Here is a 27,679-nt window from a genome sequence, read left to right on the forward strand (position 1 = left end):
AGTCGAAGAACCATTTGTTTTTTATGACACATTTAAACCATTTATCAAACATAATCATGTTTTAGTTCAAAATAGAGCAAATGCATTGTTTTCTTTTTCACTAATCCAATGATTAATTTCAACCAGTAAATCAGAACTGATGAGGGTACATTTTGAGATATTATAAACATTTGGCAAATTAAGTAGAACTATCTGAAATATGTCCAACACTAAACATACGGGTGGATATTCTTATTATCTTCCGATATCAATACTCAGTATCACACAACACTTACACAGAAGTGGTCACACACACAAACTTGTGACCGCATGCATTCTCAGCACGGACACCCACCGCCTTATTCTGTGGGTTTGCAGTCTACTGCTCCCAAAACAGAAACTCTGGAGGCCATTTCTGTGGTTCAGCACGGGGAAGAGAAGGGAAGGGGTAGACAGACAGACGGGTGGGGGCTATATCTGGAGAAGAATAACCAGAGAGTCATTTAATTTTTGGAGTAAGATAAGAAGGAGCTGTATGAAAGGAAACACTATAATAACAAAAGTCAATCAAGAGTGTAATGTTGCCATGACAACATCTTTCTCTGTTTTTGTCAAGTCTGAAGATCGTGGCATTTTGAGCAACAATCTCAAGTGATGAATGAACTATGTACACCCTTGTAACTTATCCAGAATGTCGCAGCCCGTCTGGTGTTCAACCTTCCCAAGTCCTCCTACTGGCTTCCAATCAAAGCTCGCATCCACTACAAAACCATGGTGCTTGCCTATGGAGCAGCAAGGGGAACTTCTTCCCTCCTGACTTTCAAACTATTACTTAAACCCTACACCCCAACCAGAGCACTCCGCTCTGCCACCTCTGGTCTCTTGGCTGTCCCACCCTTACGGGGAGGTTAAATCCCGCTCAGCCCAGTCAAAGACCTTCTCTGTCCTGGCACCCCAATGGTGGAACTAGCTTCCCCCTAGCTACAGTATCTTAACATGAATGCACTATCAGTAAGTCTCTCTGGATAAGAGAGCCTGCGAAATGACTAAAATATAAATGTATGAATTCATCAGAGATGGACAAACGGAAATATACAGTAGATATCAAAGAAGTGTTATTTCTAGAGCTGTGACTGTTCCCTTGAGCCCCCAGTCAGGCAGGGGTCCAGGGTATGTGTGGCATTGACAGGTGCTGAGGCTGTACATAGTGCCCTGGGTATCCAGTGTCAGGACTTTGTTTTTATTTTTTACTGACCAGTGCCCCACCTAGGGCTGTGGTGGTCACACAATTTTGTCAGCTGGGTTTTAATACATTATAAGGCTGCCTGATGTGACTCTAATGATGATTTGAAAAAAGTCGCTTGGAAGACATGAGCTCTGCATTGTTTTTTTTGCGCAGGCTGTACACACTGCAACAGTCACTCATTCACAATTTGACAAGTACTTGATAATGCCTAGAATTTCCCGGCGGCATCCACTTTGTGTGGCCGTAATACATTCTAAAGAAATCCATGCCTTTTGCATCCAGTGGCCATTGTGCACTTCTCCCTGAGTTCTGCACACTCCATCACATGATCGGGTCTTTCACACAGGCTATAAGTGAAGACAGACACATTGGGGACGTAACTGCGCGCGTCCTTATCCAATTCCGAGGTGCATATTGAAGATATTAGAAGAACTGTCCACATTTACTATTCGTCAGCCAACAAGATGAGTAGGCCTAAAGAACAGCAAAAACACTAGCCTATGTCAATCTACTATCCCTCATAGTACAAAGGTTCAGCTATTCTATTCTATGTGAGAAATACATGTTCCAAACAGTCTGCATCAAACACCAATAATAAACACAAACTTTTCATCTTTACAGTTTGAACAACACATACAAATACTTTTTTCTTCAAAGAAAAGAGTGACAGTTGTGGGATGCAATAGATCAAAAATTAAATTGCTAAACGACATTTTGGAGTCACATGTGCAAAACTCTAACTACAGTCTGCAATACCAACAGTCACCTGAGCTAAACAGTTCACATCACCTGCAAAACTCATTCCAAGCAACACAACTCTTAACACATGGCTCAAAACACGCTCAGTGCAGCCAAACACTATGCACAACCCTCACTGAGATAACACACACTGTCACTCAGAACACACTGAGAGTAAAAACATCATCAAACACCAATACAGAAAACACAAACTTTTCATCTTTACAGTTTGAACAATTTCAGTGACTTCATACAAAGTAATTTTTTCTTCAAAGAAAAGAGTGACATTCTTTCACATGATTTATTAAAATTTTTAGAACATAACAATTCTTTAAGGTAAATGAAAATTAGTCTGTAGTAATTTACGGAATTACAGTAATGAGAAAAAAAAGGTAGAAACTAAAAGTACATACTGTAATTCGAACAAATAATTGAGGGGCTAATCCTGCCTCTCTCTAGCATCAGGCCACAGGTTTTCTTCAACATCACATCTAATGTTTTCTCTTGCCATGCACCTGGGGAAGAACCTTCTGGAGTGCCTTATCCATCCCTGGCAGTCCTCTGACTCGTGTCCTCACATCCGGCACGCATGGCTTCCAAAAGAGACATTTGGTCATGTGGGTGGTGACCAAACACTTTCCACCTCCAGGCAGAGAAAAACTCCTCTATTGGGTTGAGGAAGGGTGAATATGCAGGCAGGTATAAGACCATAAATCTGTGATGTGCTGCAAACCAATCTGTGACAGCTGCAGAGTGGTGAAAAGCAACGTTATCGCAAACTATGACAAAAACTTGGGGGTTTCTTACTGGCACCCCCTTTGGCACTAGCTGAGCATAGAGCTGTTCTAGGAAAGCTATAAGCCTTTCTGTGTTGTATGGGCCAATGAGTGTGTGTTGAGAAGCAAACCATCATTGGCCATTGCAGCACACAATTTGATCTATAACATTCCTTCCTCTGCGCCGTGTTTTGGCAAGGTTAAATCCAGCTTCATCGATAAATACAAATGAATGTGGTCTTTCCAGTGCTTCCACCTCCATTACTCTCTGATAAACAGTAAGTGCACAGTTTTACTGTAGAAATGCTAGTGTTTTTTTTTTTTACTGTAAATATTTTGTATTAACCTCAGACGTCTTACCTGGACATATTGGTATCTTTGTTCTTTTACCCGTTCACTGTTTCTCTCGAACGGTACAGTGTATAACTGTTTCATTGTAACTTGGTGTTTCTTTAGGAAGCAATAGTTGTTGTGCTGACAGAATTAACATTTTCAAATATATCATTATCAGCCAGCACTCTATCTTGAATCTCCCGCAGTTTTATTGCATTGTTGACAACAACCATGTCAACAATAGCATTTTCTTCCGCATCTGAACATATTTTTCCTCTTCCCCCTGTTGGGGGCCTTTGGGTCCTGTTGTAAAAATATATTTTACAATATCTGTGTAAATATTCTATAATTGCATTACAAAATAGATTCCTGTAATGTTTTCATTTACTGTAAGGATGTAACTCTCACCTGTTTGTATGATGGAAAATTCGCATTACAGATGCCACTGTGGATCTTTGCAGATTGGGTTGCACCTTCAACCCTGCCTCTCTCAATGAGAGACCATGGTTCACGACATGGTCTATAAACTTATTTCATCTGAAATAACAGCTCTTTGTCTTCTTTGTCTTCCTCCACGCATCCGCCCTCTCCCTGCCACCCTTCTCCCCCACGAACCCATCTTCCTTGTTCCATTTCCAAAATGAGTCTTTCTGAGCTCTACCTATATATACTGCAATATGTGTGTGTGTTCACTAACAGCTGAAATGGGATAAGTAGCCTTTCAGCTGAAATTGCAATCAGCAGTGTTTGAAAGGCACAAGGCTGAAATCTATTCCGTTTTGAATGTGTGGTTCACAGTTTAGACAACAGTGTGTTAGCATTTGAACAAAGTGCTGTAAATCCACAGTGTTGTGCAGGTTGTGGTTAAAGTCATGGGATAAGTGTGTAGAGTTTTGAAAACTGTGTTCAAGCAATGAAAAACGAGCTAGAGTTTGGTCCACATGAACTGCTGCTGTGCAGACTGTAGTTAGAGTTTTGCACATGTGACTCCAGTTGTGTCCACTGTCGTTTAGCAATCGAAAAAAACTGTAATACAACCACGAGCATCAACAAAAACTTTTTTACGCAATGTGGCTGACGCAACAGATCAGAACATTTAGCTTAAAATGTTGATAAACTATAGGCTATTTCATCACATTACAAGCACAGAAATGCGCACATGGTAGTAGGCTATAAGCACAAATGTTCCATTAGTGGAAAACACCATTATCAAGTTTTTCCCCATACATTTTTATGGTGAAAATGATCTTCCAAAACTTGAAACTCAAGTGCATGCCAGTTAGGCACTACACCCCTTGTAAAGCGGAAGAATGTGCTTAATTTTAAGAAGTTATTTGGCCACTTTAGTTGTGATACAAACCTTTATAAAACATATAGGCCTATGAGCTAGGCTACGTGAGCTATGATTCAAAAAAGTCGCCAAAGAAAAATACATTGTTTCTTATGCTGGGAATCATTCACAAGTGATACTATTTAATTCATATGTGATAGGCTAATATTTTCACCCATCAGACTATTCTTGATTTCATCTTGTCTTTACATATATTAAGTAATATATGTTTGAAATTTGTTTTGATTTAGAATGGACTTTTATCGAGCACCTGTATCGAAACAGGGTCAGTGGGAATAAAAACAAAAGGAATATATGCACTTAAATAACAAGTGGAGGACACTTTTCCCAGTGGTATATTTTCATGCCAGCCAGGTAGGATATACTCCTGTTGTACATATAAGTAATTAGCTTAATATTAGGAAAGTTGAGAAATAAATATAGTAGGCCGAGCTTATAAAAAGCTGATCCTCCAATTTTTTGTAGAGGCCATCTGTCATGCCCTGATCTGCTTCACCTGTCCTTCTGCTTGTCTCCACCCCCTCCAGATGTCGCCCATCTTCCCCATCATCCCCTGGGTACTTATACCTGTGTTTTCTGTTTGTCTATTGCCAGTTTGTCTTGTTTGTTCAACTCTTTTTCTCGGCCTTCTGGTTCTGACCCTTGCCTGTCCTGACTCTGTGCCTGCCTGCCTGACCACTCTGCCTGCCCCTGAGCCTGCCTGCTGTCCGGTACCTTTGCCCCTACTCTGGATTAATGACCTATGCCTGACCTGCCCCTGAGCCTGCCTGCTGTCCGGTACCTTTGCCCCTACTCTGGATCAATGACCTATGCCTGACCTGCCCCTGAGCCTGCCTGCTGTCCGGTACCTTTTCCCCTACTCTGGATCAATGACCTATGCCTGACCTGCCCCTGAGCCTGCCTGCTGTCCGGTACCTTTGCCCCTACTCTGGATTAATGACCTATGCCTGACCTGACCCTGAGCCTGCCTGCTGTCCGGTACCTTTGCCCCTACTCTGGATCAATGACCTATGCCTGACCTGACCCTGAGCCTGCCTGCTGTCCGGTACCTTTGCCCCTACTCTGGATTAATGACCTATGCCTGACCTGACCCTGAGCCTGCCTGACATCCTGTACCTTTGACCCACTACTCTGGATTATCGACCCCTGCCTGCCTTGACCTGTCGTTTGCCTGCCCCTGTTGCTGTAATAAACATTGTTACTTCAAAAAAAGTCTGCATTTGGGTCTTACCTGAAATGTGATACCATCACTCTGTTTTCTCGCGCAATTGCATAGCCTATTGAAATGTTGCGCAACATGAGCTCATGGGCTCTCATGAAGTGTTTGATTATATTTTCGATGACATTTGCATTGATGTCAGAGTGATTAGAGGAACAATAGAGTGCTGAATACCAGGCAGTTAGAAAGTTTGGTAGGCTACTATTGACCATCAGGAGCATCAGAGCTTGGAGAAGCATAATTACCATGACTTAAAGGTCATGTGGAATTTGACTACCTTCATGACTCGTGACCGACGATGTGGTGGTAATACGGTCACCGGTCACTGCAACAACCCTAGCTCCACCTAACATGTGTGGACGTAGGAGAGCCCACTCCCCCTCCTCTCAACACCTTTCCCCACACAAATAAACCCTCTCCCAGCAGGAATGCCTGTGTGTTCCGAGTGCTCCACAACTCCAAGCATTTGGAATTCTCTCTGTTGATAAGATGGCTGTTGGGAAATTTCATCACATACTCCTGTCTCAACACATACTGACTCACAGACCCAACACAAACCAATGGCACATCTGCTAGCCCTTTTGATAACCCCACACAGCCCACCCCACTCCCAAGATGCATTTCATTGGATGGTGTGTACCATGTGTATCCCGTACATACGACTAATACAACTTTAAACTTGAAGATCACAATGTTGGATGGATGGGAGACACTATAACACTCCCATTAGAATCCATATAGACAGTGGTGTACAGTAGGGACAGACCCCAGGCCCTACTGTGCCCACGCAGGCAGAGAGCAGCCTCACTGCAGCTGTCCTGCTGCTACACATTCCTTTCAGTGCCTGCTGACGGCCAAGGACAGGCATTGGTGCCGCCCAGCCTGCCACCCCTCACATCTGCGGCCACTCCTTTGGGTTGGCACTTGCTGAACCAAGGTCATCAGTAACAGGCAACAGTGAAAACAAATGGCAAAGGAGGGGAGAGGTTTTAACTTTTATAAAAGCATAAATTATAACCACCCAGACTTATAGACAGTACACTCCCTCCCACTGAAGATGTGTTTTCACCACCTCAGTGCTACAGTGTATTTACCATTAGAGACAGAGGATCCATGGTTCTCCAGGCCTTGCTAAAAGAAATGGGATGTGTAACCTCCAATGTGTAGCTTCTCTGTATCCTTCACAAAGTGCTAAACTACATAACACACAGGTATGCACGCACACACACACACACACACACACACACACACACACACACACACACACACACACACACACACACACACACACACACACACACACACACACACACACACACACACACACACACACACACACACACACACACACTGACACCCATACACACAACCAAACACACACACGTTCACAAAACTAGTCCTAATATTTGGCAAAATAAATAAATAAATACTAATTACCGGGTGGTTAACATCAAATTACTTTTCATGAAATGATGCTACTGTATCGAAACTATACTATAGGTTTAGTCTCTTCCCTAGCTCTTCCCCCGGTGCCTGAGATCCAGTGGGCAAAGAGAGAGGCAGAGACTGGGGAGCATCCAGCCTCCTGGGCCACATCCCTATGAACAAGTGGAGGTTTCTCAGAGGAGGAAGGGGAGGACCATTCTACTCAGTGAATTTAAGAAAAGTACAAAAAGTTATCCTTTTTTAGATAAAACTAAACTAAATATATCCACATCACCAAGTAACTATTAAAACACACTGTTTTGCAATTAAGGTCTATAGTAACTTCAACAGCACTTTGTAGAGTAGCACCATGGTGTAGCTGGAGGACATATATTTTCCATCCTCCTCTGGGTACATTGACTTCAAAACCAAACCTAAGCGCATCATAGTTCACAGACCCTTCCTTAGACTTACATAGTAATTATGACAACTTCCACAAAGGTCTTTATGTTAGCTAGCTGTCTAAGGCTATCCAACACAGCAAGTCAAGGTCATCTTTTGGTTTTATTAATTTATGAACTGCTAAACACCTATGAACTGCTAAACTGCTTGCTGTACACTGTACTGTGTGATTGTACACATGGATTGGATTGTGTTGACTATGACGTTGGCTAATATGGTGACAACGTGTGGGACGTATGACGTGTAGCGGTTAACACTTATCGTAGGAAAGTTTGGCTTGGAGAGATTGTTTTGTCTGGCCACAGACAGCTGTTGTGTTGTGCACTGAAGTCCACAAGAGAAGGGAAAAGGTGAGACGAGGACAGTGCGTAGATGCCAGAAGGAATTATACTACTAGCAAAGTGATGATGCTGTATGTGGCTGCTTTGAAAGTGAACTATGTGTGCGGGTGATCAGGGTTGTATTAATTCCGTCGATTCTGTTGCAAAACGTTTCTTAAACGCACGCATACGGAACAAAACGAGGATGGACCTACCTGAATTTGAACTTTTTGGACCTATGTTTACACCCCAGTTCAACTAGATGCAGGCAAGAGCGTGCAAGGCGTTACTGAATGTGTCACTGTCTGTCACCTTGATTACTCCAATTTTTCTCTCGATCTGTGCATCTACGTTGTAAACTTCATGATGGGTATAGGGCAAGTTTGAGTATCACGTAGTTACATTGAGCTGTAATAGAAATAAGGCCATGCTCATTAAAAACAAATTGTCCTCCCTAATCTTAAACGGCACCGACCGACAATGCTGCCAATCCTGTAGACTCAGCCTCTCCCTCTCTCTTTTCTCCCTCTCCCTCTGTTCTACCATTTTTCTCTCTCCTCTGCTGTACCTCTTCTCTCTCTTCTCCTTCATTCTCGCCCTTCTCTACCTATTCTCCCTCTCCCCTCTTCCCTCTGCTATACCTCTTCTCTACCTCTTCTCCCTCTCCCCTCTGCTATACCTCTTCTCCCTCTCCCCTCTTCCCTCTGCTATACCTCTTCTCCCTCTCCCTCTTCCCTCTGCTATACCTTCTCTCCCTCTTCTCCCTCTTCCCTCTGCTATACCTCTTCTCTACCTCTTCTCCCTCTCCCCTCTGCTATACCTCTTCTCTACCTCTTCTCCCTCTCCCCTCTTCCCTCTGCTATACCTCTTCTCCCTCTTTCCCCTCTTCCCTCTGCTATACCTCTTCTCTCCCTCTCGCTGCTATCCCTCGCCTTCACAGCCGTGTGCAATTAGCCCTAAACACAGCCCAGCCCTGAGCAGGCTCACATCTGGAAGGAGTTTAGACATGGCAGTATCCTACCAAGACGGCTAAATATTTATGTTGAGAGTTACTGTGTGTGGATGAACTCATGATAGAGGGGTGGGGAGGGAGGGAGAGAAAGAGGGAGAGATAGAGAGAATGAGGGAAAAGATGACTAACTCATGGAGAATTGGCTGGGAATAGGCTGGGAATAGAATTGTAACCCTAAACCACTGATAAGTTGTAAGTCAATGAAAAATGTACCAAAGGGCAGCCATTTAAAATAGTATAACGTACACCAATGGAGGATATCCAATGCTATATGATATACTTCAACCTAACTGATTTAAATTTCCCACACAATGTTCAACAAATCCAAAGCCCACAAGGTGTGGTGAGTCGCAGGAGGAGGTGACAGTGTTAGGCTCACTGTTTGTTCCTTTATGGTCCACTGGAACAACAAACATCCAACTAATACTTTTAATAAACAAACCCCCGTTGGGATTTCCCATGGGCTGAGCGGCCTCAGCTGGAATGTTCATGGGGCCAGCTGTTTTGCATTAAACATAGCAGTCAGCCCCAGAAGACCTGGGTCAGGCCTGGTGTCCCCTAGCACCATAGCCCTGTCCACCGCTGGCTGATGGAAACATGGAGCAGGATATTCCTCTAACCTGCCCCAGGAGAGGGCCTGGGCGACAGGTAACCAAATCTGGGGAGGGAATGATGCAGAGCAGGCAAAGGCTGAGCCCCCCTACTGCACCTAGGATACAGTCTGCACAGAGTAAGGAATGTCAGGAATAACAGGAATATCAACACGACTTTTCACATTCCACATCTGGAGCTAATGCCATGGGCGAGGATGAGAGCATCAGTGTTTGGAGCAATTCATTGAAAGCTTTCTGGCAAATTACCTTACCAGTCACCTCGTATTTCAGTAAAGAAATGGTAAGGATGGCCTTGGACAGTTTTTCACATGAATGTGGGAAGGAATTGTTTGCTCCTAATACACAACAACATAAAAGTGTCACAGTATGCTAAACATGTGTAGGAAAACAAATAAAGTGAAATTAGTAGGTGCAGGGATGCGATATTATCTTCAATCACCTCCACTGCTGCCACCTAGGCCATTTTTAAAATTCTTTCCTCTCCTCTAGTTCTGAGAAACGTGTTCCGCAGATGTTTATGCTGCCTTTATTAAGCAAAAACACAAGGCCCTATAAATGGACCGCTAACCGCCTTGGGCTCACTCTGGTATAAATCCTCTAGATGTACCTCCTTTGCATGCACCAATGGCCCTGTATGAGGTTTTACTGCTCCAAATGAAGGCAAATGATGCTCCCACTGGGTCAGAGAAGAGGAGTATTGTGGGATTGTGGAGGAGCGGAGTACCTTGGGAAACACTTAAATTAGTAAAAACATTGTGTTCTTTGGAGGCAGCTCGGTGGAAAGCAAAACTCGGTATCTAATATTACAGTGCACCTACTGTAATATAAATACGGTATAAAAACAATTACTGTATATTGACAGTATATACGGTAAAAAAAGTAAATGCTACTATAATCGTAATGAATGAATGGATGGATGAATTAATGAAATTAATTGAGGGGAGGGGTTTGTATTACATTTACATTTTACATTTTACATTTTAGCAGACACTCTTACCCAGAGCAACTTACAGGAGCAAATATGTTTAAGTGCCTTAGTCAATTTTTTATTATTTTTTATATCACCATCATTTAACCAGGTAGGCCAGTTGAGAACAAGTTCTCATTTACAGCTGCGACCTGGCTAAGATTAAGCAAAGCAGTGCGACAAAAACAACAACACAGAGTTACACATAAACAAACGTACAGTCAATAACACAATAGAAAAAAATCTATGTATAGTGTGTGCAAATGTAGAAGAGTAGGGAGGTAGGCAATAAATAGGCCATAGAGGCAAAATAATTACAATTGAGTATTAACACTGGAGTGATAGATGTGCAGATGATGATGTGCAAATAGAGATACTGGGGTGCAAAAGAGCAAGAGGTGTAAGTAATAATATGGGGATGAGGTAGTTGGGTGTGCAATTTACAGATGGGCTGTGTACAGGTACAGTGATTGATAAGCTGCTCTAACAGCTGATGCTTAAAGTTAGAGAGGGAGATATGACTCCAGCTTCAGTGATTTTTGCAATTCGTTCCAGTCATTGGCAGCAGAGAACTGGAAGGAAAAGCAGCTAAAGGAAGTGTTGGCTTTGGGGATGACCAGTGAAATATACCTGCTGGAGCGCGTGCTACGCGTGGGTGTTGCTATGGTGACCTGTGAGCTGAGATAAGCGGTGCTTTACCTAGCAAAGACTTATAGTTTACCTGAAGCCAGTGGGTCTGGCGACGAATATGTAGTGAGGGCCAGCCAACGAGAGCATACAGGTCGCAGTGGTGGGTGGTGTATGGGGCTTTGGCGACAAAACGGATGGCACTGTGATAGACTACATCCAGTTTGCTGAGTAGAGTGTTGGAGGCCATTTTGTAGATCAGTAGGAACGGTAAGATAGTCAGTTTTACAAGCCTATGTTTGGTAGCGTGAGTGAAGGAGGCTTTGTTGCGAAACAGGAAGCCGATTCTAGATTTAATTTTGGATTGGAGATGCTTAATGTGAGTCTGGAAGGAGAGTTCACAGTCTAACCAGACACCTAGGTATTGTAGTTGTCCACATATTCTAGGTCAGAACCGTTCAGAATAGTGATGCTAGTCTGGCGGGAGGGTGCAGGCAGCAATCGGTTGAAGAGCATGCACTTAGTTTTACTAGCATTTAAAAGCAGTTGGAGGAAGGAGTGTTGTATGGCGTTGAAGCTCATTTCGAGGTTTGTTAGCACAGTGTCTAACGAAGAGCCAGATGTATACAGAATGGTGTCATCTGCGTAGAGGTGGATCATAGAAACAACAACAGCAAGAGCGACATCATTGATGTACACAGAGAAAAGTGTCGTCCCGAGAATTGAACCCTGTGGCACCACCATAGAGACTGCCAGAGGTCTGGACAACAGGCCCTCTGATTTGACACACTGTACTCTATCTGAGAAGCAGTTGGTGAACCAGATGAGGCAGTCATTTGTGAAGCCAAGAAAGCCATTTGAGAAGCCAATCGATGGCGGTTATGATATCGTTTAGGACCTTGAGCGTGGTTGAGATGCACCCATGACCAGCTTGCAAACCAGACTGCATAGTGGAGAAGATACAGTCGGATTCGAAATAGTCGGTGATATGTTTGTTAATTTGGCTTTCGAAGATTTTAGAAAGGCAGGGCAGGATGGATATAGGTCTATAACAGTTTGGGTCTAGAGTGTCTCCCCCTTTGAAGAGGGGGATAATCGTGGCAACTTTCCAATCTTTGGGGATCTCAGACGATAGGAAAGAGAGATTGAACAGGCTAGTAATAGTGGTGAAATTTTTTTGGAGGAGCATTTTAAAAAGAAAGGGTCCAGATTGTCTAGCCCAGCTGATTTGTGGGGATCCAGATTCTGCAGTTCTGCAGTCTGGATTTGGGTGAAGGAGAAGGGGGGGGGGCTTGGGCAAGTTGCTGCAGGTGGTGCTGAGATGTTGGCCGGGGTAGGGGTAGCCAGGTGGAAAGCATGGCCAGCCGTCTAAAAAATTGATTATCGTAGATTTATCGGTGGTGACAGTGTTTCCTATCCTCTGTCCAGTGGGCAGCCTGGAGGAGGTGCTCTTATTCTCCATGGACTTTACAGTGTCCCAAAACTTTTTGGAATCAGTGCTACAGGAAGCAAATTTATGTTTGAAAAAGCTAGCCTTAGGATGCTTTTGTGCTGGTCAAGGTTGGTCAAGTCTGTGTTGAACCAAGGGCTATATCTGTTCTTAGTTCTACATTTTTTGAACGGGGCATGCTTATTTAAGATGGTGAGGAAAGCACTTTTGAAGAGCAACCAGGCATCATCTACTGACGGGATGAGGTCAAGATCCTTCCAGGATACCCGGGCCAGGTCGATTAGAAAGGTCTGCTCACTGAAGTGCTTTAGGGAGTGTTTGACAGTGATGAGGGGGTTGTTTAACCGGGGGCCCATTACGCACGCAGGCAATGAGGCAGTGATCGCTGAGGTCCTGGTTGAAGACAGCAGAGGTGTATTTAGAGGGCAAGTTGGTCAGTATGATTTCTAAGAGGGTGCCCATGGTTATGGATTTAGGGTTGTACCTGGTAGGTTCATTGATAATTTGTGTGAGATTGAGGGTATCTATTTTAGATTGTAGGACAGCCAGGGTGTTAAGCATGTCCCTGTTTAGGCCACCTAACAGTACAAACTCTGAAGATAGGATGGGGGGCGATCAATTCACATATGGTGTCCAGGGCACAGCTGGGGGCTGGCGGGGTTCTATAAGGAGCGACAATGGTGAGAGACTTGTTTCTGGAAATGTGGATTTTTAAAAGTAGAAGCTTGAATTGTTTGGGCACAGACCTAGATAGTATGACAGAACTCTGCAGGCTATCTCTGCAGTAGATTGCAACTCCGCAGTTCTATCTTGTCGGAAAATGTTATAGTTAGGGATGGAAATTTCAGGATTTTTGGTGGCCTTCCTAAACCAGGATTCAGACACGGTTAGGACATCCAGGTTGGCAGAGTGTACTAAAGCAGTGAATGAAACAAACTTAGGGAGGAGGCTTCTAATGTTAACATGCATGAAACCAAGGCTTTTTTTACAGAAGTCAAAAAATGAGAGCGCCTGGGGAATGGGAGTGATGCTGAGGGCTGCAGGGCCTGGGTTAACCTCTATCACCAGAGGAACAGAGGAGGAGTAGGATAAGGGTATGGCTAAAGGCTAGAAGAACTGGTCGTCTAGTGCGTTCGGAACAGAGAGTAAAAGGAGCAGATTTCTGGGCGCGGAAGAATAGATTCAAGACATAATGTACAGACAAGGGTATGGTAGGATGTGAGTACAGTGGAGGTAAACCTAGACATTGAGTGACGATGAGATAGGTTTTGTCTCTAGAGGCACCATTTAAGCCAATAAGACAATAATCACTAACCAATACAGGAATAGACAAGGCATAATGACATTAGGGAGAGTTATGTGTAGCCGAGTGATCATAGGTTCCAGTGAGTAGCTAGGCGAGCTGAAGACACGGCGATTTAGACAGCTAGCAGGCCGGGGATAGCAGCAGGCTTGCAGATGGGCCTCAGGGGGACGTCGGAACAGAAGAGCCTGTTAAAACCCCCTCGGACGGTCAAGTCGGCAGACCAGTCGTGATGGATCTGCGGGGCTCCGTGTCTGCAGCAATGGGTCCAGGCCAATTGGCAAAAGAGGTATTGATGCCTAGGAATTGTCTGATAGATCTATTTGGCTAGCCGGGAGATGGGCCTAGTTCGAGGCTAACTGGTGCTTGCTTTGGGAGAGAGACATTAGGCAGGAGTAGCCACTCAGATAGCAACTAGCTAGCTGCGATGATCCGGTGTAAGGTTCAGAGCTTGCGGTAGGAATCTGGAGATGTGGTAGAGAACGAGCAGTCCGATATGCTCTGGGCTGATATCGCGCTGTACAGACTGGCAGGAATTGACCCGGTTGAGGCTAGCTGATGCCCGATTTAACGGTGATGACCGCTAGCAGTGGCTAACTGACTACTAGCTAGTAGCTAGTTAGCTGGCTAGTTTCTGATGGGGGTTTGGGTTCTAAAGTATAAAAAATAGCAGATCCATACCATATTGGGTGAGGTGGGTTGCAGGAGAGTATGTTCAGTCCGTAGATGGAAATCGAGATTCAAAAATATAATAAAATAGATAAGAAATAGATACGAAGAAAACATGGGACAGGACAAGACAAGACAAAACAAATGTCCCGACTGCTAAGCCATCTTGGAATCAGGGGCACATTGACAGATTTTTCACATAGTTGGCTAGGGGATTCTAACCATCGACCTTTTGATTACTCTCCCAACGCTCTTAACCACTAGGCTACCTACCGCTAGGCTACCTACCTATTGTATTTCACAGTATTTTACTGTAATTACAAGGGTTTGGTTCAAGCAGGTTGGCTACTTGGTAAAGTATTTACACATTACAGCATATCAATGAATATTTTGTGTTTTATATCACTTGCACAGTTTTAGAAACTGTTCTTCCTACTGGAAGCATTACATGACAACACAGGCATTTTGATAGCGCACAGTGCTGCGGGCCACCATGTGGGTTCGTAGACCACCATGGACAAGAGTAATGATGGAAAAATCTCCTTTAGAAGTAAAAGCACTGAATCTATCATCATATTTTCCTTTTATATACATTTCATGCAATTCTACGTCATTTTATGTCTGGAGACCTTAGCAGTATACCACAGAAATGACTGAAATTATAGGCAAAAAATGGACAGAGAGACGTTCATCTTGGCATATGCGTATTATCATAATTCTCCAGTACCAAAGCACTGTGTCTTGTTTGCAACGAAACTCTCCCTGTTAGCAAATAATTAAATCTGAGATGTAATTTCCATCCCAGACAGAAAAATGTAAGCTTTAACTGCTAGCTACTCTTGCTCCGTGGCTTAACCCAACAAGAGATGGTCACCTTGTGAGAAGGTCACAAGTCCCTAAAAGCTTTCTGGGTTTGATCATCTTTTATTGTACAGAGAGCGAACAGCTTAATCAATCGACAGTGACAGAATGAGATTACTTCCCAAGCAAAGTACATTTTTGGCTCCTTGGCTATAGAAGCTGTAGCTCAGCTTCTGAATGTCAAAGAAACTAAACAACGATATCCCCATATGCATCGGAGTCACATCTTTCCAACGTATTTTACAGCTTGTTTCTAGCATAAAGCATCGCAGACCCAAAGCGCTTCTATAAATGACTTTATATAATTTGATCTGTTAAATTTTCTTCAAATTCTTTATTTAACAATGGTTATGCAATGCAATGCAATGTTCTTTAATAAAAGGTAGGCCTATGGCATACCCTCTCAATTTGAGTCGTGGTTTTAACAGCCCTTCACTGACACAGAGGTACAGTAGGCTATTTAAAGAGTGCATGGTGTGTAAAGGAATTGACCAACAAATCTATGGATACCAACCTATAGCCTAAATTCATCTGTCAAACACGTAGGCCTACCTACGTAAATAGGAAGAGGTAACCTCCAACACAAAGCCCTCTTGGTGTTTGTAAAGTCAAATGAAAATGAAGACGGTTTAAATTAATTATGCCTATTCGAACTTGCCTACATTCAGCACCATGAGCTGTCCAATTCCTAATGATTGCTGCCGCTTCAAGTTTCAGCACCACAATAGCTGCGTTTACACAGGCATCCCAATTTCTGATATTTTGCCCAATTATTGGTAAATAATCCAATCTGATTGGTCAAAAGACCAATTAGTGGAGAAAGATCCGAATTGGGCTGCCAGTGTAGAAACAGGAGTCACAGGTTACTCGAATCTGGCATATTGTGAGGTCAATAACTCTGATAAATACATCATGGGCAAGAAACATATTGTTTTTATTCAAATCAATTATAACAAGACATCAAAGTTGATCTCCTTGGAATACCCATAACAGTGTGTAATGCAGCCCAGTTTTATCTACACCATCTCAGCAGCGCAAAAGACTCGGGATGGAAGTACATATTCTTATAAACATAACTCCATACTTAGTTTCCCCTAGTAAATTTAAATAAAATAATTCAAAATACTTCTCCAGAGAGCATGACTTAGCCACAGAGGATCATTAGATCCTTTAAAAAAATGGCTGTGGATTGTTTCAAATCACAAGCACGTAGGCCTTTGCCTAGTTGGGGAGCCCACAATTTGGGCAGCATGACAAACAGCCTAGGTGATTATTGAGTTGTGGCTGTCAGAGAAAATAATCTAAAATATATGTGAAGATAATGTGTCTTGGGTATAATTGAGACAAGAAGTTGAGACAAGAAGATGTGTGTAGGTAAGATACAGTCATGTTTCAATCCAGAATGATCTCAGCTCTTCAGAATGTGCTTAGCTGTCTTTCGCCAGTCCTTGCTCATTCATTGTTTCATTGTGTGAACTGTTTGCCCTTTGTTTGTTCATATTTGATAAATTCCCCATTATATATGCCACCAGTAGTACATGTGCCGTTACTCCCTGTCATTTAGTACATTCATTTCACTTAAAGCATGTATTAATTAGGCCTACAGTAATTTACAGTTCTCATTCTCAGAGTGGAAAAGTTGTTTGCAAAGTTCACAACCTGCTACACCTGTGAGAAACAAGTTTAGGTTTATTTCATACATAATAATAATTATTTTGTTTGGAGTGCTCTATGTGAGCAATGAGCATGTATCTGGTTTCTCTGTCGTGTTAATGTTGATGGAGTGAGTGCTTGAGCATGCATAGATGTACAGTGCCTTGCGAAAGTATTCGGCCCCCTTGAACTTTGCGACCTTTTGCCACATTTCAGGCTTCAAACATAAAGATATAAAACTGTATTTTTTTGTGAAGAACCAACAACAAGTGGGACACAATCATGAAGTGGAACGACATTTATTGGATATTTCAAACTTTTTTAACAAATCTGTCAGGATTTGGCCAGGGTTGTTCCGGGTTTTGGTCACTAGATGCCCCCATTGTGCTTTTTGACCTCATGTTTTTTCCCCTTGTTCCCCATTATTATTTGCACCTGTGCCTCGTTTCCCCTGATTGTATTTAAACCCTTAGTTTCCCTCAGTTCTGTGCTCTGTGTTTGTATGTTAGCACCCAGCCCTAGTGTTCTGTGTATTCTTGTCGATTCCGGTGGATGCTCTTGTGGAATTTTGTTTTTGAGTATCTCTTGAGGCTTTTTTGTGCTCATACAAGGAGAAGACTTCCTACCACCTTTTAGATTTGCCATTTTTTGTATTGAAGGACTTCTCCTTTTTACTTTATTAAATACACCGTCTTAAGTACTGCTGTGTCTGCCTCATCTTCTGGGTTCTGCTGACTATTTGTGGCTCAGTTGGTTAAGTGACTGTTTCTCACTCCGGAGACCCAGGTTCGCAACCGGGTCCTGACAAAATCAAAAACTGTAAAATTGCTCCTTGGGATGTTTAAAGCTTGGGAAATCTTTTTGTATCCAAATCCAGCTTTAAACTTCTTCACAACAGTATCTCCGACCTGCCTGGTGTGTTCCTTGTTCTTCATGATGCTCTCTGCGCTTTTAACGGACCTCTGAGACTATCACAGTGCAGGTGCATTTATACAGAGACTTGATTACACACAGGTGGATTGTATTGATCATCATTAGTCATTTAGGTCAACATTGGATCATTCAGAGATCCTCACTGAACTTCTGGAGAGAGTTTGCTGCACTGAAAGTAAAGGGGCTGAATAATTTTGCACGCCCAATTTTTCAGTTTTTGATTTGTTAAAAAAGTTTGAAATATCCAATAAATGTCGTTCCACTTCATGATTGTGTCCCACTTGTTGTTGATTCTTCACAAAACAATACAGTTTTATATCTTTATGTTTGAAGCCTGAAATGTGGCAAAAGGTCGCAAAGTTCAAGGGGGCCAAATACTTTCGCAAGGCACTGTACCTGGCCTGCTGCATGCAAATGTAGGAACGTGCCCTTTTGGGGAGGTCTGATTTCTAATTGTCTTAACTCACCACATCCACCACTAATAAGCTGAGCTTCTCAGTCACTTTTTCTTCACCTCACACAGTAAGTCATCAAAGTCATTCAGTTGAAGTAGGAAGTTTACATACACTTAGGTTGGAATCATTAAAACTCATTTTTCAACCACTCCACCAATTTCTTGTTAACAAACTATAGTTTTGGCAAGTCGGTTAGGACATCTACTTTGTGCATGACACAAGTCATTTTCCCAACAATTGTTTACAGACAGATTATGTCACACAATTCCAGTGGATCAGAAGTTAACATACACTAAGTTGACTGTGCCTTTAAACAGCTTGGAAAATTACAGAAAAATGTCATGGCTTTAGAAGCTTCTGATAGGCTAATTGACACCATTTGAGTCAATTGGAGGTGTACCTGTGGATGTATTTCAAGGCCTACCTTCAAACTCAGTGCCTCTTTGCTTGACATTATGGGCAAATCAAAAGAAATCAGCCAATACTTCAGAAACAAATTGTAGACCTCCACAAGTCTGGTTCATCCAGCAATTTCCAAACACCTGAAGGTACCACATTCATCTGTACAAACAACAGTACGCAAGTATAGACACCATGGGACCACGCAGCCATCATACCGCTCAGGGAAAAGACACGTTCTGTCTCCTAGAGATGAACGTACTTTGGTGTGAAAAGTGCAAATCAATCCCAGAACAACAGCAAAGGACATTGTGAAGATGCTGGAGGAAACGGGTACAAACGTATCTATATCCACAGTAAAACGAGTCCAATATAGACATAACCTGAAAGGCCGCTCAGCAAGGAAGAAGCCACTGCTCCAAAACCGCCATAAAAAAAGTTAAACGACAGTTTGCAACCGCACATGGGGACAAATATTGTACTTTTTGGAGAAATGTCCTCGGGTCTGATGAAACAAAAATAGAACTGCTTGGCCATAATGACCATTGTTATGTTTGGAGGAAAAAGGGGGAGGAAAAAGGGTGAAGCTTACAAGCTGAAGAAAATCATCCCAACCGTGAAGCATGGGGGTATCAGCATCATGTTGTGGGCGTGCTTTTTGCAGGAGGGACTGGTGCACTTCACAAAATAGATGGCTTCAATGAGGATGGAAAATGATGTGGATATATTGAAGCAACATCTCAAGACATCAGACAGGAAGTTAAAGCTTGGTCGCAAATGGGTCTTCCAAATGGACAATGACCCCAAGCATACTTCCAAAGTTGTAGCAAAATGGCTTAAGGACAACAAAGTCAAGGTATTGGAGTGGCCATCACAAAGCCCTGACCTCAATCCTATAGAAAATTTGTGGGCAGAACTGAAAAAGCATTTGCGGCCTACAAATCTGACTCAGTTACACCAGCTCTGTCAGGAGGAAGGTGCCAAAATTCACCCAATGTATTGTGGGAAGCTTGTGGAAGGGTACCCGAAATGTTTGACCCAAGTTAAACTATTTAAAGGAAACACTACCATATACTTATTGAGTGTATGTAAACTTCTGACCCACTGGGAATGTGATGAAATAAATAAAATATGAAATAAATCATTCTCTCTACTATTATTCTGACATTTCACATTCTTTAAATAAAGTGGTGATCCTAACTGACCTAAGACAGGGAATTTTTAAATCAAGTACATCAGCTGATATCTCAAAGTGCTGTACAGGAACCCAGCCTAAAACCCCAAACAGCAAGCAATGCAGGTGTAGAAGCACGGTGGCTAGGAAAAACTCCTTAGAAAGGCCAAAACCTAGGAAGAAACCTAGAGAGGAACCAGGCTATGTGGGGTGGCCAGTCCTCTTCTGGCTGTGCCGGGTGGAGATTATAACAGAACATGGCCAAGATGTTCAATTGTTCATAAATGACCATAAATGACCAGCATGGTCAAAAATAATAATAAGGCAGAACAGTTGAAACTGGAGCAGCAGCACGGCCAGGTGGACTGGGCCATTTTACTTGGATTAAATGTTTGGAATTGTGGAAAATTGAGTTTAAATGTATTTGCCTAAGTTGTATGTAAACTTCCGACTTCAACACTATATATATTTTTTTTTACATCCACTGCTAATGATAATAGTTCCTTACAGTAGCCTATTTAAAAAATCTTTCCAACACTCTGGCCCTTGATAATCACAATTCTTGGTGTGAAAGAGCCAAATGAAATGCTCTGATGATCCCATATATCTAGTGGAAACGTGATAAAATAGTTAAACACTTCTCACAGCAGTGTGCACGGGAAACTCTTGAGGGCCCGGAACAGGCTAGTTGATACATTGTTGCAAGTTTGCTAGCAACAGCTTCCGGCTGGACTCGGTTGATTGATTTGATTTTTAAAAATGCACTTCACAAGCAATAGCTAGTCAAGACAGAAAGAAAGGGAGGCAGACAGACAGGCGGAGTAGAGAGATGAATGCGATTGAATGAACCTGGATTTTCATTAGGATATTTAGTTGACAATGGAAGTTATAGGACTACTGCTGCCTTGGCCTATAGACTATCTCTGAGTTCCATGCGCTCATTTGGCTCTTGGCCAATGGCTCTTGGTGTATCAATGTGTCCACATGGCAGAGGCTGATGGTCACATTAGCTGAATTTGTAGATTTTCATAATTTTAATTCAGATTTTTATGATTAACCACGTGACAATGATTTTGAGAAATTAAAACGTTATTATTGTAACAAATCTGTTCCATGAAAATGCATATGAAAATCATAATCGCACGCAGATAGATAGAAATTGATATGAATCATTTGATTGAGAACACACTAATTAGCCAATACACACACTTGATATTGCGCGCCTAGCACACATCGATATATTGTATATATAGACTAATAAGCAACTAATTCTAAAACACTGAGAAATATAGGAATTTCATGAATTACAAATGACATTACACAACCCTCCACTGGACTAGATGTAAAAAAGACTAAACCCTCCCCGTGACTGAAATTGAAAAAGCATGACCCCATTTTCCTCCAGGACCCCATTCTGTATATTTCTAACCATCCCTGAGGGAGTATGAGAGCACAGATGGTCCCTTCGCCTAGTTCTGCTAGGAGCAACCCAAATCTATGTACAGTGCCTTTATAAAGTATTTAGACCCTTTGAATTTTTCTAAATTTACAGCCTTATTCTAAAATGTATTAAATAGTTTTTTTGCCTCATCAATCTATACACAATTTCCCATAATGAAAAAACAAAAACAGGTTTTTAGAAATGTTTGCAAATTTATATAAAACACATTTTTTACAGAAATGACACATTTACATAAGTACTCAGACCCTTTACTCAGTACTTTGTTGAAGAATGGGAGAAACTCCTGAAATACAGTTGTACCCAGCTGGGAACACCTGTATTTTGGGAGTTTCTCCTATTCTTCTCTGTAGATTCTCTCAAGCTTTGTCAGGTTGGATGGGGAGCATTGCTGCACAGCTATTTTCAGGTCTCTCCAGAGATGTTCCATCAGGTTCAAGTGAGGGCTTTGGCTGGTCCACTCAAGGACACTCAGAGACTTGTCCTGAAGCCACTCCTGCTTTGTCTTGACTCTGTGCTTAGGGTCGTTGTCCTGTTGGAGGGTGAAACATCGCCCCAGTCTGAGGTCCTGAGCGCTCTGAAGCAGGTTTTCATCAAGTATGTCTCTGTACTTCGCTCCGTTCATCTTTGCCTTGATCATGACTAGTTTCCCAGTCACTGCTGCTGAAAACCATCCCCACAGCATGATGCTGCCACCACCATGCTTCACCGTAGGGATGGTGCTAGGTTTCCAAACATGATGCTTGGCATTCAGGCCAAAGAGCTCAATCTTGGTTTCATCAGACTAGAGAATCTTGTTTCTCGTGGTCTGAGAGTATTTAGGTGCTTTTTGGCAAACTCCAAGCAGGCTGTCATGTGCCTTTTACTGAGGAGTGGCTTCTGTTGAGCCACTCTACCATAAAGGCCTGATTGGTCGAGTGCTGCAGAGATGGTTGTCCTTCTGGAAGGTTCTCCCATGTCACGTTCGTCGTATAGTGGAGACCAAGGCGCAGCGTAATATGAATACATTCTTCTTTTAATAAAGAAAGAACACTAAACGGGCTGGGGACCGTCGCTGGAGACCCCTGGCTGGGGACCTTCGCTGGATGCTCCGGAGTGGGAATCATCGCTGGAGTCTCCAGACTGTGGCCCGCCGTTGGAGGTTCCGGACTGTGGCCCGTCGTTGGAGGTTCCGGACTGTGGCCCGTCGCTGGAGGTTCCGGTCTGGGTACTGTCGCCGGACGCTCTGGACTGGGTACTGTCGCCGGACGCTCTGGACTGGGTACTGTCGCCGGACGCTCTGGACTGAGTACTGTCGCCGGACGCTCTGGACTGGGTACTGTCACCGGACGCTCTGGACTGGGTACTGTCGCCGGACACTCTGAACTGGATACTGTCGCCAGACGCTCTGGACTGGGTACTGTCGCCGGATGCTCTGGACTGAGTATTGTCGCCGGATGCTCTGGACTGGGTACTGTCGCCGAACTCTCTGGACTGACTGTGGCTCGTCGCTGGAGGTTCCGGTCTGGGTACTGTCGTCGGACGCTCTGGACTGGGTACTGTCGCCGGATGCTCTGGACTGGGTACTGTCGCCGGATGCTCTGGACTGGGTACTGTCGCCGGATGCTCTGGACTGGGTACTGTCGCCGGATGCTCTGGACTGGGTACTGTCGCCGGATGCTCTGGACTGTGGCCCATTGCTGGAGGTTCCGGTCTGGGTACTGTCGCCGGACGCTCTGGACTGGGTACTGTCGCCGGATGCTCTAGACTGGGTACTGTCGCCGGATGCTCTGGACTGGGTACTGTCGCCGGATGCTCTGGACTGTGGCCCATCGCTGGAGGTTCCGGTCTGGGTACTGTCGCCGGACGCTCTGGACTGGGTACTGTCGCCGGATGCTCTGGACTGGGTACTGTCGCCGGATGCTCTGGACTGGGTACTGTTGCCGGACGCTCTGGACTGGGTACTGTCGCCGGACGCTCTGGACTGGGTACTGTCACCGGACACAACCCGTCCTGGCTGGATGTTTATTTTTGCCCTGCTGGCACAGGACACACTTGGCTGTGCGGACTCACCGGAGACACAGTACGCAGAGCCGGCGCAGGATATCCTGGTCCAAAGAGGTATATTAGAGACCAGGAGCGCTGAGCCGGTACCCTCCTTCCTGGCTGGATGCCCATTCTAGCCCGGCCAATGAGAGGAGCTGGAATAGAGCGCACCGGGCTAGAATAGCGCTACCGCATAACACGGTGCATGACCAGTAACACGCTCCCCACAGTAAGCACGAGGAGTTGGCTCAGGTCTCCGACCTGACTCATGCAATCTCCTCGTGTGCCCCCAAAATTGTTTTTATTGGGGCTGCCTCTCGGGCTTCGCTAGCCTCTAACTCCTCTTTAGCACGGCGATACTTCACCGGCTGCGATCAGGGTCTTGCTCCAACTAATATCTCCTCCCAGGTCCATTCCCCCATTAAGAGCTTTTCCTCCTTTTCACGCTGCTTGGTGCTGGTTTGGTGGGTTATTCTGTCACGTTTGTCGTATAGAGGAGACCAAGGCGCAACGTGATATGAATACATTCTTCTTTTAGTAAAGAAAGAACACTAAACAAACTAACAAAACAACAAAAAAGAATGTGAAGCTATATAGACCGAGTGCTGGCATGCAACTACACATAGACAATAGCCCACAAAACCAAAATGGAAAATGGCAACCTAAATAGGATCCCTAATCAGAGACAACGATAAACAGCTGTCTCTGATTGGGAACCAATTCAGGCCACCATAGACGTATAATAAACCTAGACTAACAACCACTCCTAGATATACAAAAAACCCTAGACAGGACAAACAAGCATACCCACCCTTGTCACACCCTGACCTGATGAAAATAAAACATAAAACATAAAAAACTAAGGTCAGGGCATGACATCCCATCTCCACAGAGGAACTCTAGAGCTCTGTCAGTACGACCATTGAGTTCTCGGTCACCTCCCTGACCATGGCCCTTCTCCCCTGATTGCTCAGTTTGGACGGGCAGCCAGCTCTAGGAAGAGTATTGGTGGTTCCAAACTTCTTCCATTTAAGAATGATGGAGGCCACTGTGTTCTTGGGGACCTTCAATGCTGCAGACATTTTTTGGTACCCTTCCCCAGATCTGTGCCTCAACACAATCCTGTCTCAGAGCTCAACAGACAATTCCTTCGACCTCATGGGTTTTATTTTATTTGTATTTATTTTTTTGCTCTGACTTGCACTGTCAACTGTGGGACCTTACATGGACATGTAGAATTGACCACAGGTGGATTCCAATCAAGTTGTAGAAACATTTCAAGGATGATCAATGGAAACAGGATGCACCTGAGCTCAAATCGAGTCTCATAGCAAAGGGTCTGAATACTTATGTAAATACGTTTTAAAACATTTTTTAGTTTTTTTTAATCCATTTGCAAAAATGTCTAAAAACCTGTTTCTGCTTTGTCATTATGGGGTATTGTGTGAGGATTTTTTTTATTTAATCCATTTTAGAATAAGGCTGTAACATTACAACATTTGGATAAAGGCAAGGTGTCTGAATACTTTCCGAAGGCACTGTATGTGGACATCTTAAGCAGGAATATGGCTATGGCCACACCACATCCAAGGCTTGTGTAAAATGAAAAGTTGCAAATCTGATGTTGAAGCGAGATAGATCTCACGAGACATATTTTACTAATGTAAATCCACCCCTGTTGGTGAATAGACACATCAATCATAGCAATCGAGATTGTCTGCCATACATGAATAGCCTATCAGACTAACAGTGATACAGGATGATTGAAGTGTCAGAAGGCAGTGTGAGGTCTCATCATGGGCCGGTCGGCTGGACAACGGTCTGTCAGTCAGCCTTCCTTCCTGAACAGAAGGCGATTGTGAGGCGGCTGTCTGAGATTGCTGGGAAGTTATGATATTAAAGGAAGGAGCCAAGCCGCCATTAAAGCACAGAGAGGGAGGATAAAAAGAGAAGAAATGTGTTTCTGTTTATTCTAGTTTAGCAAGGCCAAGTCAGCTGGATTGTGGGTGGGTATGGGGAGCGAGGAGGGAGGAGGGAGGAGCGAGGAGGGAGGAGGGAGGAGGGAGGAGGGAACTGAACCCCAGTGTGTTTCCTTGCGCCAGAAGCAGATTTAAAGTGACAGAGTTGTGACAAAGGGGCAGGGTCAGATTATGGCTGTACTTCACAAAGTCTTCCGACAGGATCCACACCAGTCCAGACCAGACCAGACCAGACCAGTACAGACCAGACCAGTCCAGACCAGACCAGACCAGACCAGTCCAGACCAGACCAGTCCAGACCAAACCACACCAGACCAGTCCAGACCAGACTCCCTACATTGTGCTTTTCAGAGACACAACTGACATTGGACTTGAGCTTTCAGCTCATGTGGTCTGTTACTCTGCTGCTGTAAACTTATGGTCTTTATGGGCCAAAACCATGTCCATTATCTCAGGCAGTCATTAAATACCATCATAACTGAGACTGCAAGGTCAGGTTTGGAGGGTTTATCAGCATATGCCATGCATAAAGTGTTCAAATGTTCATAATGTCAAGGGTCCAGCAACTACTAAAGGTGGATACTACCATAGCATGTGAACACTAGGTTATAATGTATTTTCTCATGTGTATATTCAGTTATAGTCAGTGTATAACACTGTTAAGATGATTAGGATACCAACATTTGCCACAACTTCAACTATCCTCTAAGGTGTAGATTTCCCATAATCAATTTACACGTTGGCACTTTGCCCCTTCTATCATCCTCTATAATTATTTCCTCAAATGTTTTTCTCTTACTCAGTTCTGGGCTATAATAAAGCCCAACAGAGTTTATTAATGATGAAGATGTAGCCCTATCAACATTATTTTATATATTATCTACATCATGCTAGTGATACATCAGTCTACAGTGTTTGGAATTTTGGTTTGGACACTCATGATGCCCAGACCACATCTCCTACGTTTGGATGAAATTTATTTTAATTTTAAATTCACAGTTTTAAGCGGGGAAAAAATAAGCATGTATGACTTACAAAGTAACGGTCTGGTTCGGTAGCAGACCGGACTCTGGAGTTTCAGAAAGTTCTTCGTTACCGCAGCGAACTCTTTTCCGAACAGTCTGAGTGGAGTGGGCTTTGGAGCGGTCATCGGTACAGCTGCAGCCACTAGTGATGAGCCCAGGGCAAGCTTGTGTGAGCCTCGACTCAGAGACCGACAGCAGGACCAACATCAGCAACAGACGCTCCGGGAGCGGGATGCCAACGCCGGGCACAATCATTGTCCTTATCAGTCTCACCTCAGCTGCCCCCTGTCATCCCATTTCTCCACCACGAAGGTGAATGGGGCGATGACAGGAAGAAAACAGCTTCCTTATTTTTTAAATATATTTTTTTACAAATGTGTGACAAATTGCCAATTTCCGTTTATATTCAAATTCAAAGATGCTAAATTCAAAGATGCTAGAAACTTACTAGTAATAAGGCATTCCCAGTATTTGGCACTCCCAATATTCTAGCTTCCCATTATGCCATGTCAAGTTCGTGCGCGCATAGTCCTATGTGGCTTTCATCTAAAAGAAAATACCAGTAAAGCTCACCCCGTTCAGTTGTCCTGAACTAAAACTCTACTTGAAATGTGAAGATTCGAGATGAAGATTAAGTATTTGTCCAATTTTCCGTCACTTTGTATCTCCTTGATACACACTTTGACGCGTCAACACTGGATTTGATTGTCACAAATAGAATTTGGTTACCATTATCTGTCCAAACCACCTATATCCAAACTTCAGTGGTTTTAATCAAATTCCATACTGAATTGAATAAGATCTGATGCCCTCCACCGTTTAAGTGTATTCATAGATTTAGAAATACGTTTGGCACGATGTTCTGAAGATATCTCCGGGAGTCAACTTCAATTAAACTTTGTCTGAAAGTAACTGAGTTCATTTGGAAGACGATAGAACTGGTCCTGATCGGATACTCTGCATTCACAAAATCTAGCGGTTTTGCTTGCCACTCTGTCACACTGAAATTCAGTTACTACCCCAGCGCGCGCATTCCGTCGCCTGCTCGCGCTGATACGCGGGGTCCTAGCGCAGATTCTTCTTTGAAAGTTTAACTTGTCTGCTCTCAATTCTTTTGTGTCACCGGTAGCCAGCCTTAATGTCTATGGTAGCCAGACTACAGTCTGTCTGAAAGTAGATCTGCAATTGAAGGGGGTGCACTGTGCACATCTGACATTCATAAACA

At 43.6% G+C, this 27,679-nt stretch overlaps 1 protein-coding gene across 1 annotated transcript in view; it reads right to left on the bottom strand.

Moving 5' to 3' along the window:
* The window catches only part of LOC135541592 (adhesion G protein-coupled receptor A2-like), a 65,366-nt gene extending 38,494 nt beyond the window's left edge, over positions 1-26,872 (bottom strand). The window contains 1 exon segment of the mRNA XM_064967904.1: positions 26,465-26,872. Within this exon segment, the coding sequence (XP_064823976.1) occupies positions 26,465-26,709 (245 nt within the window). The 5' untranslated portion in view covers positions 26,710-26,872.
* Between the last annotated feature and the right edge of the window lie 807 nt (positions 26,873-27,679).

This window comes from Oncorhynchus masou, chromosome 1, assembly GCF_036934945.1.
Source record: "Oncorhynchus masou masou isolate Uvic2021 chromosome 1, UVic_Omas_1.1, whole genome shotgun sequence".
Classification (NCBI taxonomy): domain Eukaryota; kingdom Metazoa; phylum Chordata; class Actinopteri; order Salmoniformes; family Salmonidae; genus Oncorhynchus; species Oncorhynchus masou.